The sequence below is a fragment of the Trichosurus vulpecula genome, chromosome 7, assembly GCF_011100635.1.
Source record: "Trichosurus vulpecula isolate mTriVul1 chromosome 7, mTriVul1.pri, whole genome shotgun sequence".
Taxonomy (NCBI): Eukaryota; Metazoa; Chordata; class Mammalia; order Diprotodontia; family Phalangeridae; genus Trichosurus; species Trichosurus vulpecula.
Genome location: NC_050579.1, coordinates 154,501,835 through 154,517,266, shown reverse-complemented (window position 1 = coordinate 154,517,266; position 15,432 = coordinate 154,501,835). Strand labels below are relative to the sequence as shown.

General features: G+C 37.8%; 1 protein-coding gene across 5 annotated transcripts in view; it reads right to left on the bottom strand.

The window, feature by feature from the left end:
* The window catches only part of FYN (FYN proto-oncogene, Src family tyrosine kinase), a 300,014-nt gene that overhangs the window by 54,000 nt on the left and 230,582 nt on the right, over positions 1–15,432 (bottom strand). For 4 of the 5 annotated variants that reach the window (XM_036766548.1, XM_036766549.1, XM_036766550.1 and 1 more), the window contains 4 exons: positions 13,636–13,734; positions 9,622–9,725; positions 7,099–7,248; positions 2,700–2,864 (listed from right to left, as the gene is read on the bottom strand). In XM_036766548.1, coding sequence (XP_036622443.1) covers positions 2,700–2,864; positions 7,099–7,248; positions 9,622–9,725; positions 13,636–13,734 — 518 coding nt within the window. Of the gene's footprint in view, positions 1–2,132; positions 2,289–2,699; positions 2,865–7,098; positions 7,249–9,621; positions 9,726–13,635; positions 13,735–15,432 lie in introns of all 5 variants that reach the window. The other variant, XM_036766553.1, reaches the window with a different exon arrangement.

The following is a 15,432-nucleotide window of genomic DNA, read 5'->3' as shown; positions in this document are numbered from 1 at the left end:
TTCAGTGATAATCAGGGTACTAACCCTCCCTTCTGTGTTAAAGCAAAGTCTACTGTGTGGCTATTCTAAGCTTAGAATTTTTTAGAAGGAACCTGAGTGCTTGGGGATGGATGAATTTGGCTGAGAAGTGGCCTTTGGTTCCCAGTGGTCTAAAAGCATTCCCAATTCAGGCTTTGGTGGCCCCATGATTGGGTCCTTTTTGCTGTTGAATCATGCAAGCAGTAAAGCACTGATAAAAAAATAATCCAAAGTGCACTTGTACAGAAAAATAATCCCCAGATTTCATGGAAGTTCAACCATAATAAGAAAGTGAATTCTATTAATGAGGCTGGAAAAGTAAAAAAAGAAGCCATGAGGAGGGAACTAAAATTAATATTTAAATTTGAAATAAAAACTTTAGTAAATGCTCTTGATGTTCAAATAAGGACTCTGACATACACCTTGGCTATTGGTTTTTGGTTTTTTTTTTTTTATCAATCTTGTCTATAAAATGAGGGGAGAGGGCCTGGACTAGATGATCTCTGAGGTCCTTTCTAGCTTCATGAGTCTATTTTAAGGCTTATGATTTTTATACAGAAGGGACAACTTTTTCCCCTGGGTAATTAAACAGCTGCTTATTTCCGATCAGAAAAGGAATACTGATTCAAGTGAAATCGTAAAAATTTATTTATAGCTTGGACAACACCAATTGGAGAATTTTTTTAAAAAATACATTCTATTGGGGTAGCACTATTACCTAGGTGGAAGTCTGGTTCTTGTTATTACAAAATAGAAAACACCAGGTTATAAGCTGAGAAGTAGGAAGTGATTACATGGAAGAATTTGTTCTCCAAAAATAAATGGGATATTTGAAGGTTGATGCAACATTCCAGTGTGTTCCAGGTAATAGCCAATAATTTTCAGTAGGCTAGATTTTCCCTTTCTCTAAAACACTCCAGCAATAATTGAGTTAATTACAGAAGCATTGTATAATGGTTCGGAAATCCCCTGAGACAAAGCCGCTCATGGAATGGCAATGGGAAATGAACTCTTAATTTTAAATGTACCAATTTAAAAGTTTAAAAATCCATTCTCTTATGGAGACCTAATTCTTTTTTTGTGTGTGGATGATTCTATTAAAATCTTTGGGCCCTAGGCCTCATAAATAAGATTTTTAAATACCTCATAATTAAAGTGCTAATTAGGATCTTCAGAGTAATGTGGTCTAGCCTCTGCCTCTGATCGAACAAGACCACGCCTATACCAATGCAAGTTAATGTAGGCATGCATGACAGGCAGTGTGATATTTATAGATTAATTGTTGGATCTAGAGAGGCCTGGTTTGAAATCCTGCCACTGATATTCATCAGCTTTGTGATCATGTACAAATCACTTAATCTCTTGGCGCCTTGGTTTCCTTATTTGTCAAATGGACATAATAATACGTATAGCACTTACCTCACAGAACTTTTGTGAGGCTCGAAGATGATAATGTATGCACAGAATGAATCAAACCTTAAAGTGCTCTATGCATATCCAATATGATGATCAATCGATCATTCAGTCAGTAAACATTTATTAAGTGCTTACTGTGTATTAGGCGATATACTAAGTACGGGGACGATGACGATACTATTCCATTTTAAAAGAGCTCTGGGAAAGAAGAATCCCTTGTCAACTCAATTAAGGATGCTTTACCTTCATCTCAGATGCTTGTCAGTGTAGTACAAACCTGCAGACAATCTGTAGGCAAAGACCCCTTGAATTGAGCCCTATCATTGACAACTCAGTGAATGAAAATGGAAGTCTTTTTTCTAGAGCATCTTACATTCTCATCTCTTAGGAGAAAAAGATGCTTTAATTCTATGCTGTTTTCCCGGCCAAGAGCTCCTACAGTGCATGGGAATCATCAATAGAAAGATGAGCCTGCAGTAATGAGACCTATGGGCGTCATCTTTGGAGCACCACAACCCAGAACAGCAGAAGACAGCCAGGCTCTGCAAAGTATGCTTCGGTGGGCCCCTTTACTCCATCCTTCAGGGTGTCCTAGACAAGGTGGATGAGTATGCAGGTGTTGGTGTGTTTCTGTTCAAAGTCTTTCTCCCAAGTGGCTCTTAAGGGGCATCCAAAGCAAAACACACTCTCTGCCTTACCAAACCACACTTCAGCGAAACACCCCTGACCAAGCTTCTTCTCCAGTAACAATGAATCCCGTGCAACTTCCCATGCATCTTTAGCCAATCCAACGGTTTGTGGAGTACAACTCGAGGCAACCACAGTTAAGTTAAAACACAAACCATCAGCTTTCTCTATAGGAAAGGGAATTAATAAAGAAAACAAAGTTCTTACAATCCAAAATTATGCATGCAATGGAAAAGATGGAAGGTGATTTGCCCTTGGGTGCATTCCCAGTCAGAAACCAAGGGCAGTGACTTTATGCCAATTTTCAAAATTGCTTCCTTTATTAATTGAGGCTCGCCATTACAAGAAAAATGAAGCCATTTTCCCAAAGTGAAAAGTCACAAAGAGTAAATGAAATTTTGGATTTTCTGAAATAAAAAAAGCTCAATGTCCAAACATAGCCCACGCTATCACCCGAGTATTCAGAAGTTTTTTTTATTATAGGCTGGCCATAAAGTGTTCTTCGTCCACCTTCCATCTTTGGTACCTTATTTTCCCAAAAGGGAAGATAGTAATAGAATAACTGAGTCACAGCATACCCATCCATACTTCCCCAAACTGCCCATTGCCCAGTCTCTTGATCAACTGAAGGGATTCACGTGGAATTTCCCAGACATCTTTGGTTTTGACAGACAGATCAGTAAGCCTCGGCATTCCTTTATGACAGGGGACTACTAAGCGGCAGCAAAGGCCTGCAGCTCTCTCTGAAGGAGCAGCAACGGAGCCAACAGCCAGAGAGGAAAAAGAAAAGCGTAATACGTGAAACAAAACATTTACAACAAGTATATAAACCCAACACCAGTGAACAACAGCTACTCACAACAACTGTTATGTCAGCAGGGCACCACAAGCATCTTGGGGCAGGGGGAGGGGGGGATTAGAAATCACACACGGAAACACATTTGTCCGAGATAGAGCAGAGAAAAATTTAAAATTCGTTGTGGGTTCCCCCCTCCCCCTTTCTTATTCAGTCCTTAAAGGATGGCCAATTACTTTGAATCTGAGTCTCCGTACTCTCTAGGTAAGATGGAAGGCTTCAAGTTCCAGATGCTGATTAGATACTTTCTTGGAACCTTGAAAAGATATCCTTATGTTTTAGTGGAGGCCATAAGTGGGCAGATGGCACCTTTGATTTACATGGATACATTCCTCTGTCTTTCCCTCTCCCTTCCCTCAATCATTAGGCCTCTGCTTAGAAAATTGGGGGGTCCTGTGTATTCTGAGTGAATATATTTATAACTACAACTCTGGTGTTAGAGCTTATGGTTTTACAGAACAGCAGATTTTTCTAAACCAATAGCCTGAAAAACTGCACCTGGGGCGCGGGGAAGGGAGATCAAACTTCACCAGTCATTCTTTTGGTATTCAAACAAAACCCTATAGAATTCGAGAGTAGAGTGTATACCACTGCTGTCTGGGATACTAGGGTCTGTTATTTTGCTTCAAGGTTGGACTCATATGTAAGTCAAAACTAGAAGCATTTATTAAGTGCTTACTGTGTGCCAGGCTCTGTGCTATAAAAACACAGAGCGGTCTAGGATAGGGAAAGACTAAACTGGGGAACGATGAAAAGGGAGAGAAAGAAAAGCTCAGACAAGTTTGAGAGTGTGAAAACAGAATGTGAACACAGTAAAAAAGAAAATTAAAAGCAGTGATCACTTAGAATAGAGCTCAGCAAACTATGGCTGAGGGCCAAATCCAGCCCAGTGAGCTAAGAGTAGCTTTTTACATTTTAAAATACAATAAAATTTTACTTAAACATGTAAAAACCATCCTTAGTTTCCTCCAGTACAAAAACAAGTGGAGGGTCTAGTTTGCCAGCCTCTGACTTAAAAGGCATTTTGAGATGTACCTTTTTTGGCTTTTAGGCTATAATGTTGTTCAGTTGTTTTCAGTCACATCTGACTCTTTGTGAGCCCATTTGGGATTTCTTAGCGAAGATACTGGAGTGGTTTGCCCTTTCCTTTTCCAACTCATTTTACAGATAAGGAAAGTGAGGCAAACAGGGTTAAGTGACTTGCCCAGGGTCACACAGCTAGGTAGTGTCTGAGGCTAGATTTGAACTTAGGATGATAAGTCTTCCTGACTCCAAGGCTGGCACTCTATCCATTACACCACCTACAATGCCACATTAGGTAATAATAGTGGTCACCAATGCCAACTTGGAAGGAGGTCTCTAGAGCAGAGATGTCAAACACTAGTTGGATACAGGAACCAGATTGAAGTGTAATTGGGAAATGTTTAACAAAATAAATAAAAATACAATACAACATAGATAATATTCATTTGTGATTTTCTAAGGCAATATGTGGCTTCAGGCCTCATTTGTATTTGAATTAGACACCACTGCCATAGAGAACTGTCCCAAGTATCTGTGCTTTTTAGCATTTTTTTTTATCAACGACTTAGATTAAGGCATAATTAATTAGCAGGCCTCTCAAATTTACAGATGGCACAAACTGTAAGAGAGATTCCAATACAGTGCATAAAAGGGTCAGGATCCATAACAGTATGATGACAAGCTAAAGCATTGGGCCAAATCTAGTAAGATTACAAGGATAAATGTAAAGATTTACACTTGGGTTCCAAGAAAATCAACTTCTCAAGCACAATGTAGGGAGTATGGGGGTGGGGGAGAGGTAGGCATGACTTGACATCAACTGGTTTGAAAAAAAAAAAAAAACCAGTCTTTGCAGACTTCAAATTAAATGAGTCAACAGTGTAGCCAAAAGAGCTAATGTGATCATAGAATATATGTTAAGAGAGGTTCAGGGTCCAGAACTGAGGATGTGATAATAATGAGATGGCAAATAGGGGAAATGACCTTTAGTTTAGGCTTTTTAGTGAATGTCAGAAGCAAAAGGAAACTGATAAACAGGAAAAAAAAAATAAAAACACATTGAACAGGCCTATCTTTTGCTAAGAATTTGGATGACAGAGACCTAACTTACTCAAATGTAGCACAGAGGGGTGGGAGAGGCTGATAATAATCCTATTTTAAAAGACACAGAAAATGGAGAACAGCCAGACATAGCTGTCTTTTTTCTTTTTTAAAGGTCCTGTGAAGTTTGGGTAGGAATTAATTTATTTGACTATACTGTAAGGTTAGGCTTATGTAAAAGAGAGAGAGAAGTGAGGGACAAAAAGAGGCCATGGAAAAGCAAGTCTAGCTTAAGATGGCTTTTTTTTTTGAAGATAAAATATTTTTCTGCTGCTTTTCATAAAACTATCTCCTTTCTCATCTTTATGATGCTGTTAAGGTGCCTTCTGCAACATGTTTTCAAAGAATCAAAACACCAGAGACTCTACTATGCAGCTGATATGTGGTTATAATAAAACAGATTCCAACATTTATGAATCCACATAGCATCTGGGCATTTCAAGTGTATTATTTAAACCCAGATATTCTGCTCTATTTCCCTCCTCCCTCCCAAAATTATTCTTATCAAAATTCCCCGAAAGCAAAAGTATCATTTGGGGAGGGGGCAGAAAAGGGTGGGGAGGACATTCAGACCTGTAATATCATTGTTAGGGGCTCCTAGTATTGAAACCCCCTCCACTAACTGCAGATCAGCAACAAATCTGTAACTTACAGTTTAAGAGAGTTGCCTTGGGGCACTGAGAGTTAAGCAACTTGTCTTTGACCCTACAGCTAGCCTTCCTGACTCCAAGGCCAGCCTTATATCCGCCATGCCTCACTGCTTCTCTTCATCGAGAAATATCTTTAATAAGCTTCCTGCCACATCCAAGGGGAGGGGAAATGGGTGTCATCAACCAACATCACTTCAAATTTTTTTTTTTAATTTATCCAGTTGCTTGTTAAAAAGCCTGGGACCAATAGGTAAACACTTGGTGCTACTGTGTTGTGTGTTGAAGAAGTGATGAATGTGAATGGGGCTGTAGTTATAAGAGTAATGTCTTGGTGAAGAGCAGGATGATCACTGGGTCTTAGAATGTTTCAAGCTGTACATTTGGTTCTAAAAGAAACTGCTAGCTGATTGTTTATTTTTAATTAATTATACGTTATTTATATTTGAAGAGACTTTACTTCCCAGTGTTATCTGGGCAAAGATGATCCAGAATGCTGCCACGTAGCGGCTATTTTCCTCACATTCAAAAGTTGCCTATTTTCAGGTATACTAAGGTTAGTGGTGCTATTGGAATTTGCATAATTTAAAAATTAATTATCATTTGCATCATTATGGTGATATGACTTTAAGTTAGCTTAGAAAAGAAAGCTCTATTGGGGGCAGGACACTACTTTCAATAGGTCAGAAAAACTGGTCTTGTGTGCACAGCGATTGTGGCAGTAATGTTTTGTTTAAAGCAAGGCCTGAAGTTAAACACTTGGAATGGGAGTCATCAATATAGATGGCCTTACCATCCTATTTCTGTGGTTCCTGAGTATATTACTGACGTGCTTGTGGAAAGAAAAGCGCTTTGGAGATTTTAGGACAAACAGCTACAAAGTCTTTCCATTTTTCTGAACTCTGGGTATCCTGAAGCCTTTACAACAGTATGTGAACCAATGTCATAGGAAATTTGGGAAGACCCACAAGTGCGGCTTAGCGAAGCCAGCCATAGAAGGTCCTATCGTGTGGGCCGGCAAAGAAAACACCGTCCCCCTGGTGCAGCAGAAAGTGTGAAGTCACTATTGGTGGAGTAAGTAGAGCTGAGCTTGAGTCTTGCCTCAGACAGTTACTAGCTGTGTAATAGCAGAGCAAATCACTTATACTCTCAGAACCTCAGATTCTTCTTATGAAAAATGGGACTAAAGATACTTGTATTCCTACTTCCCAGGATTGGTGTGAAGAAAACACTTTTTAAAGCTTAAAAGCATTATATAAATGTCAGGGTTTTAAAACAGTAGTACCATCACTTGAAACTCCTCCCTCCCTCCCTCACCATTTCTTGGGAGCTAAACAGCAGTGAAGTTACCTGAGTAATGCTGGACAAGCTGCTGAAGAGTTTCAAACTGAGCTCTTGTTGTAATATAGTAGCCACCATTGTCAAGTTTTCGGATCTTGTAATGTTTGACGTGGTCTCCTTTCATATCATCCCAGTCACGGATAGAAAGTGAATAGGCACCTGTGAAACGTGCATAGAATCAGTAGCTGCTGTGGCTTTGGCTATGGACTTTTTGTTTTTCTTAAAGACTCATTTAACTTATTTTGATGATTCAACAAAGACAGACACACATATACATACGCTTTTTATGTTTCTATCTCTAACACTATCGTTCTCTTCTTTTTATCTCTAATCCTATCTTTGTCTTTCTCTTCTATCTCTAACCTCATCTTTCTCTTCGGTCTTTCTATCTCCATCCTTATCTCTCTTCTATCTTTCTGTCTCTAACCTTATCTTTCTCTCTAATTCCACCTTCTGTCCATTCATCAATACCTTGACGCTTCCCAATGCAAAAAAACCCACCCAATTTACATTCTAATCACTTTGTTTTATACCTCTCTAGCACACTTATATAATATTGTGCCATATATGTCTACGATGCTTGTATTATCTAAATATGTATTATATATAAATATGTATGTATACATAAATATGTATAGATACCTTCTACGTGTGGAGAGAGCAGATATGAAATATTTGCAGCTTTCCTGAAACTTAGAGGAAGGGGAATAAGACATGTACATCTATTTATCCATCTGTCTTTATATATCTATACAGATAGTGTGTACACATAATACATGTATGCACGTACACACGTGTATACACATGTGTATTTGTATGTGCGTATATGAATGTATATTACATATAATGAGATCAAAGAGATAACATGTAAAGTATTTTATAAACCTTAAAGTGCTATGTAAACACTAGCTATTATATATAAATACACATATTTTGCATTATACATATAAAATATGGACTGGAAAAAGCATTTATTAGCTGCTTACTATGTGCCAGGCATTCTGCTATCTAACCATGCTTCATTTCCTTCTCTCCTCCCCAGTCATCTTCTCACCAGCCTTGCTAGTCACAGAGCTCATACCTTTCTCCTCACTCCAGTTCTGGAACCATGATCAAACCATCTCTTCCGATGTTACTGCAAAGATGTGTCAATCTACATCTCTATGTCCCCACTCACCATCCCTGTAACTTTTGGTAGCAAAGTTCCCCTGTCTGGCCACTACTCCCCTCTGTGTGTTGCCGCCCTCTGTTGGAACATGACATTTTTGAGAAGAGGGACTGTTTTTACTTTTGTATCCTCGGCTCTTAGTACAATACTTGGCATATCGCGCTTAATATATGATTTTTTTATTCCTTTATTTTTTCATTCATCCTTCCATTCTACCACTGCTTTTCGTTCCCAAATATAGGTAGAAATATAATGAGTTGAACACTGCCCAGCTCCCATTCTTCTAGAACACTCCACTCCTGATACCTTCATTTTATGGTTGAAGAAACTGAAGATTGAGAGAAAGGAAATGATTTACCCAAGGTAATTAGTGGCAGAGTCAGAATTCTAATTCATGTCCTCTGACTCTAAATCCAATATTCTTTCTAATGCACAGCACTGCCCATAACTAGTTTCACTTTTCTATGTGTATTACCAGAGCTTAGCAGGGTGCTGAGTACATAGCTTTTAATAAACACATTCCCATTCTATTAATACAAGCTAAGAATTATCACTGGACCTGCATTCCTCTCTCTCTTGCCTAAGTACCATCCAGGACAGTCAGAGTCTTTCTGGTAGACAAAGACAATACCCAAATAAACCCAAAACCCCATTTATCCAATTAATTACAATTTCCTCCCTCATGCCAAACATTTTACAAGAGCCTATAACCAATAGCTAAACCAGTTGACTAGAGAGATAAACACTCGCCCACCTTCCCTTGCCCACCTCTTCTTAAGACTGCTAATGAGTTGTGAATTAATAAGGAAAGGGATGTGAGGGAGGAGAAGCACATAACCAGGAGGAGGCCAAATACTACTCTCCCTTTGCCAACAGAACTGTATCTTTTTTTTTTTGGAAGACCAAGAGTTTCTGAAGGGTGGGGAAATCTAACATGGCATAGAAATTCTATAATTCTATATTCTTTGGATGAAGCTACATAATGATCAATTAATAAGTACTTATTAAAAGCTTATATAAGCCTTGCACTATGCAAAGAACTGAAGATAACAAAGGAAAAAAATTAAAGAGTCCCTTCCCTCAAGAAGCAACATTCTAATATCCCTGGTCTTGGTAAGTGGTGTGCCCAAAGGGTGGCAGCAGAGAGGAATGCCCTTGATTTTATACCTTATGTCACCTACCCCACTGTGATTATGGAGTCCAAAAATAAATGAAACAACAGAATTGACCTTTTTGTGATAGTATATGTTTTTTCATTCTTATATAATAGAAAGTAAGCCTTTTTTTTAACCTCTTTGTCTTTTGTAGACTAACCGGAAGAAACTGAATAATGATGAAGCAACTACTTCTCTTAGTCATCATACCTTTGGTGGTTTCACTCTCTCGGATAAGGAAGGTACCTCGAGGATTTCCAAAGGACAAGAGTTGTCTTTCTGCATCTTTGCGGCCAAGTTTTCCAAAGTACCACCTTTCAGGAAAGGTAAATAGGAACAAGAAAAGAAAATATTTAATCACTCATTTACACATCAGAATCAGAGTAAACCCTCTTGACTTGAGTTAGTAGATGAAAGTTGATGAGTCTCTGAATATAAATCCCCTTCTGGCCGGTCTCTCCTGGTGTTTTTGGTGTCATTCAAGTCTTTGTTTATTTGATAATCATGCCTGTTCTTTTTCAGTCCTTCCTCGTCTCTCTTCTGCCCCCTACTCGGCTTCACTGTTAGCTTTAATTTTCCACAGTGGTTTTATAGTTCTTTCCTGGGATTTTTAATCAAGGCAAATTGCAGAATCTATGAATTCTTCAGGAGATTTCCCAGTAGGGAGAGACCCCTGAAGTAAATTCCACTTATGACATTGATAAGTCCTAGGGAGTTGCTTGAGACACACTACTCTACAAGACCTCTTGCATCAAGTCATTCTTTAAAAATCAGCAGACTTGAATGGTAGTAAAATGTTCCTCCCCTTGGAAGATGGCAGGGAAGCATTTTTTGTAAAATTCCTATCTGCCCGGGAGACTACACTATATGTCAGCCATATTAATCAATATTGTTTTAGACTATTTAAAGTAACTAGGCAGTATAAGGGTGGAATATTGCTGTGATACAGGAAATGATGAGTTGGTAGAATTAGAAAATTATGGAAAGGCCTGGACTTATCAAGGAAGAAGTTATCTACCCTCAGAGAAACAGAGGACAAACAAGTATAGTCTTACATAGATCCATATGAATATATATGTCTATATATGAGTATGATTGTCAATATCTAAGCATATGTAAATGTATGTACGTGTATATGCGTGTGTATATGTATGCCTATATGAATATGCACGTATAGGTGTGTACATATACACACGTGTATATACATATATGCATGCATGCACACATACATACAAACAATATCATCTGTGCTTAATTGTAGCCTTCTTGGAGGGGAAAAAGAAGGAAAAAAGAACAAAGTAAAAAGTGCACAGCAGAAAATAAAAGAAAACTTAAGAGGAAGCAAAGAAAAGATGGACAGCTCTGAACACAGCGTGCAGTATTTATTATACAGGCTTTCTTGAAATGGAAATTTATTGCTGTATATTTTGAATCCTATCTTATGTTCTGCTGTGCACATGACAATGTTTCTATTTAAGTTCTAATATTTAAGTTTATAATGTTTCTTTTTCTTTTCTTATTGTGTATTCAAGTTTTAGTATTTAAGTTTAAAATAAATTAATTTTAAATAGTGCAAAAAAAGGGAAGAGGGTTTTAGCTAGATGGTGCAACAGAGCACCAGCCCTAGAGTCAGAAGGACCTGAGTTCAAATATGACTACGCTTGACACTTCCTAGCTGTGTGACCTTGAATAAGTCACTTAAACCTCAATTGCCTCTCAAAAAAAAATCATATTTGCCTATAGCAAGGCAGGGATCCTGCACCTTGTAAAAATAAAGCTGTATTGTTTCTGGGGTCAGAGGGTCTTAAGTCAAATTTTGTCTCTGACACTTACTGCCTGTGTGACCTCAAGGCTTGGTTTCCTCAACAATAAAACGAAGCTTTGGACTAAATGGCTTCTGAGGTTCCCTCCAGCTCTAAACCTATCTATGATCCTGTGTTCTCTGGCACTTAATCTGTGAACATAATTACAATTCCATGGAGAAAACAAAACAAAAGCAAAACCAAGATAGGCCTTGGAAAATGTAAAAATCATTATTCAGGTAAAAACAATTTTCAACTCAAAGGACAGTCAAACTAGAAATAAATTCATATGATATTTTCAGTAGTTGTCTTGCCCACATGCAAAAAATGTAGAGGCTATAGCTACCTCAAGATTCCTGCTTACCTTTGATGATTGTTTTTATGTGTCCCTTCTCACTCAGTAGGTATTAAGTATTTAGCGAAACAAAGAGCATCCATCTGGATTTTGACTGATCTTAGGTCCCCTCTTGGATGCAGCTACAGGAACATTCTGGATTAACTAGGCCCTTTTATTTGTGTCCACATTTTCTACAGGCTTTTTTTAAAAATCAAATAGTAAAGAATTTTTAACATTCTTTTTAAATAAAAATACTATATTTTAGGATTATATTTTAAAGGGATGTCATATCAAGTAATTCAGTGATCTTTGTTATACAATTTTAAATATTTTTTCCCTGTACTGTCAAATCTATCACAGTTCAGTTAGACAAAGTTTATGTAAGGAAAGAGATATGGTTTGGGGGAGGGGTTACATTTATTTATTAGGTTCTGAGTATTGCATCAGGTGCTAGAAAAACAAAAGGAAGAATCTTAGAGAATTCAATAAATAATCTACCAATAGGAAGAATTTTAAAAATATTTTAATATGATAAAATCTAGTTACCATATTTGATATTTTCAATTTTGGATATATCTGATATCATCATTTCATTGATACAAGTTATTCCTTCCCCTAATGTAAACTGCAACTCCTTCATACCTTTTCATCCTGTGGGACTCTTGTAAATGGTTGCCCATAAATTCTCAAATGATCTAACCAACATTCTAAAGACCTTTTAATATCTCCTGAATATTAAATGTACCACTCAGGCCATCTAGCTGTTTTTCCATATGGGACTCACTTGCCTTTTCTCATTATAATTAACCTTTGTTAATATAGCTTATATCATTCATTCTAGATACTAGCTTAACAAATTCCAATTCATTATACCTGCATTCTGCCAATTGTCAATTTTTTCTAAGGATGAAAACATTTTACCAAAGAGAAGAGATCACTTTTTTATATCTTAACTCTTTCAATGACTGAGTTAGCAAGGTACTGACAGCTACATTTCTCATTCAAAGTAGTACAAAAGGGTTTAGAAGACTATTGGGCCAAATGTCTGGGAACCATCATTCTCTTGGTTTGCATTCATGCTGTAAGTAAGCTATAACAGAGCAGAAGAAGTGAAAGAACTCAGAAAAGCTTGCTGATGCTGGACTCTAATGTTTTCTTCAACTACAGTTAATTTTATATCCCAAGCCCACTTGCTACCAGGTTAGCCAATGTTTGGGGGTTTTTTTCTTTGAGGAAAACCCCTTCTCAGAGCATAGCCTTATTTGTAGACTGTACCTTTGCAGTTAAAAACTGTAATATGACATTTCAGGGGCACCTTTTATCCTGTAGGATTGCAAAGTGGCTTACAAATCTGCCTGGAAACTTAAAATGTAATTTTTTTCATTCACTGGTGCTGAAATTCAGTCACAAGGGAAATAGAGCTCAGGGTCACTGAACATTTAAAAGCAGGAAACAAAATAGATCTCCTTAGTAAAAAATAGAAGGGGGAATTAAAGGCAGCGGAATGATCCAATTGGGGATTTGGCCAGACCACCGAGATGAACCTTTATTCATGGTGAAGTAGAATACAGTGCTGACATCAAAGTATGGAGATTGGCTTTTCATGACTTTCCTTCCATTGGGGCTGGATTACTGTTATTCTGGTTGGGTAATTACCCCAATGCCACATGATAGAACCAAGTTTCTACGTTTGGCAGATCAATGCTTTTCCTTGCCCCGGCCTGCAATCAGTAAAGACTGAGAGGAGCCCAAAGGCTACCAGATAAAAACCCTCTGTGACCCACCAGCTCTTACACCCAGAGATGCCCATGGAATCATTATTACCACTCTAACACACAGAGGGGGTTACAAGAGTAGTTCATTGTTCCTGATGTTCTTGGCCCTAGGATATTAATGCATTCCCTATACTTATGAGTACTGGTAGAGTCCTGGAGCACAGCAGCATCACTGCAAGCTACTTAATGAACAGTGAAGGCAAGGCTAAGGACTAACACAAATCTCTGGTCTCTATCTTAGCACTGTGCCAGCAATTCTTTGAAATGAATAGTTAAAGTAAAAACAAACAAATTAAGAACAAAGACATACTCTTCTGCCTGGATGGAGTCAACTGGAGCCACATAATTGCTGGGAATGTAACCAGTCTCTCCTGTTGTCAGGGAACGGGCTTCCCACCAGTCTCCTTCACTGTAAGACAGGAAGACGGAATAAAAAAAAGACAAGAAAAAAAAGAGAGAAGTTAATAAATCATTCTTTAATACAATTTATACTCATATTTAAAGTATTAGAAGGCATTTCCTAATTATTCATTCATTCAATATATAAAGAGTTTACTATGTACAGTATACTTAACTGTGAGGAATAAAAATCAATAAACAAGCATTGATTAAGAACCTACTAAATACCAGGCGCCCTGATAGGTGCTGGAGATTCAAAGATAACTTAGATACCTATGCCTACCCTCAAGAAACTCATAGCTAATAGAATCTAGCACTCTAAGTACTTACTTTATAGCATATCTTTTCTTTACTGCTTCGGCTCAAATGAGATGTTTTTAAGTCCTTAACACAGTTCCTGGCAGATAGAAGGTGCTTAATAAATGCTTCTTCCCCTCCCTTCCCCAAATTCCAACATCCCTTGTAAAGAAGGGTACAAGCTTAAGTCACGTGTTGCCCTATTTCTGTTGACACTGATGAAAGCTCTATTAATCAACAATTAAGTACCAATTATGTACCTGGTGTACTTTGCTAGGCACTAGAGACGCAAAGACTAAAAATGAAACGATCCTTGCTCTCAACGTTCTATTAGGAGAGGCATGATCCTTTGTCTATATATAAGCATATACAAAATAAACTCAAGGTATTTAAATAGAATGAGATAATTAGGGAGGAAGGGTGCTAGCTGCTCCAGCTCAATGAACTATAAACTGAATATAGATTTGTGCTCTCATATGTCAGATTTCGGTTGTTGGGCCACAAAGAAGAGCTGGGGATGCTTCCATGGAAGGTACAGAACTCTGAGATTTCGGCACTTACATTGTGGTACAGTACAGAGTAGAACAGAGACTCCAAGATGCTTCCCGGGAAACATCACTGAACATCTTACAGGACTGCCTAGATCTCCACAAAAATGAACTCCTATTCTAGGTTGGAAAATGCAGGTAAATCGCCTGGGAAGGGAAAACTGAACTGAAACCTCTGTGGAGCTCTGTTATTGTAGTTTATAGTGTCACACTGATATGCAAAGAGAAATCAAGTGTGCCCATGGAAAACAAGAGAATAAACTTCACTGCATATATGATGTGCCATGAATCTAGTTAGAAGACAATCCTTGTGCTCACGGTACTCTGGAAAAGATGCTTTAAGTTTAAATGATACAGAATTTAGATCAGATTTTCCTAGAGAAACAATGTTATAATGGTGAGGTATGCTCCTGATGCCCAGTTTTTTTCTAGAAATCCCTACAAGTGCCGTAGTTAATAAACCAAAATGGTGAAATCATATTCTGTACGATTTACAACTTTCTAAGTACACTTATTACAAATTACCAATATGCTACAGTATATTAGTGCAACATATTTAATAACCCACTGTATACCCTTATTATCTCATTCTTAATTCCTACTTTGTTTTTACTGAAACACATCAGAAGATGAAGGAACATTACTGCTGGGAGACATCTTTGAGGAGACTTCAAGGCCAGGGATTTTAACCTTTTTGTGTCATGGCCTTCTTGGACACTCTGGTGAAGTCTATGGCCCCCTTCTCAGAAGAATGCTCTAAATGCATGAAGTAAAATACAAAGGATTACAGGGGAAAACAATTGTACTGAAATACAGCTATCAAATTTATTTTTTAAAAGTTCCCACATCCCAGGTAAAGAAAC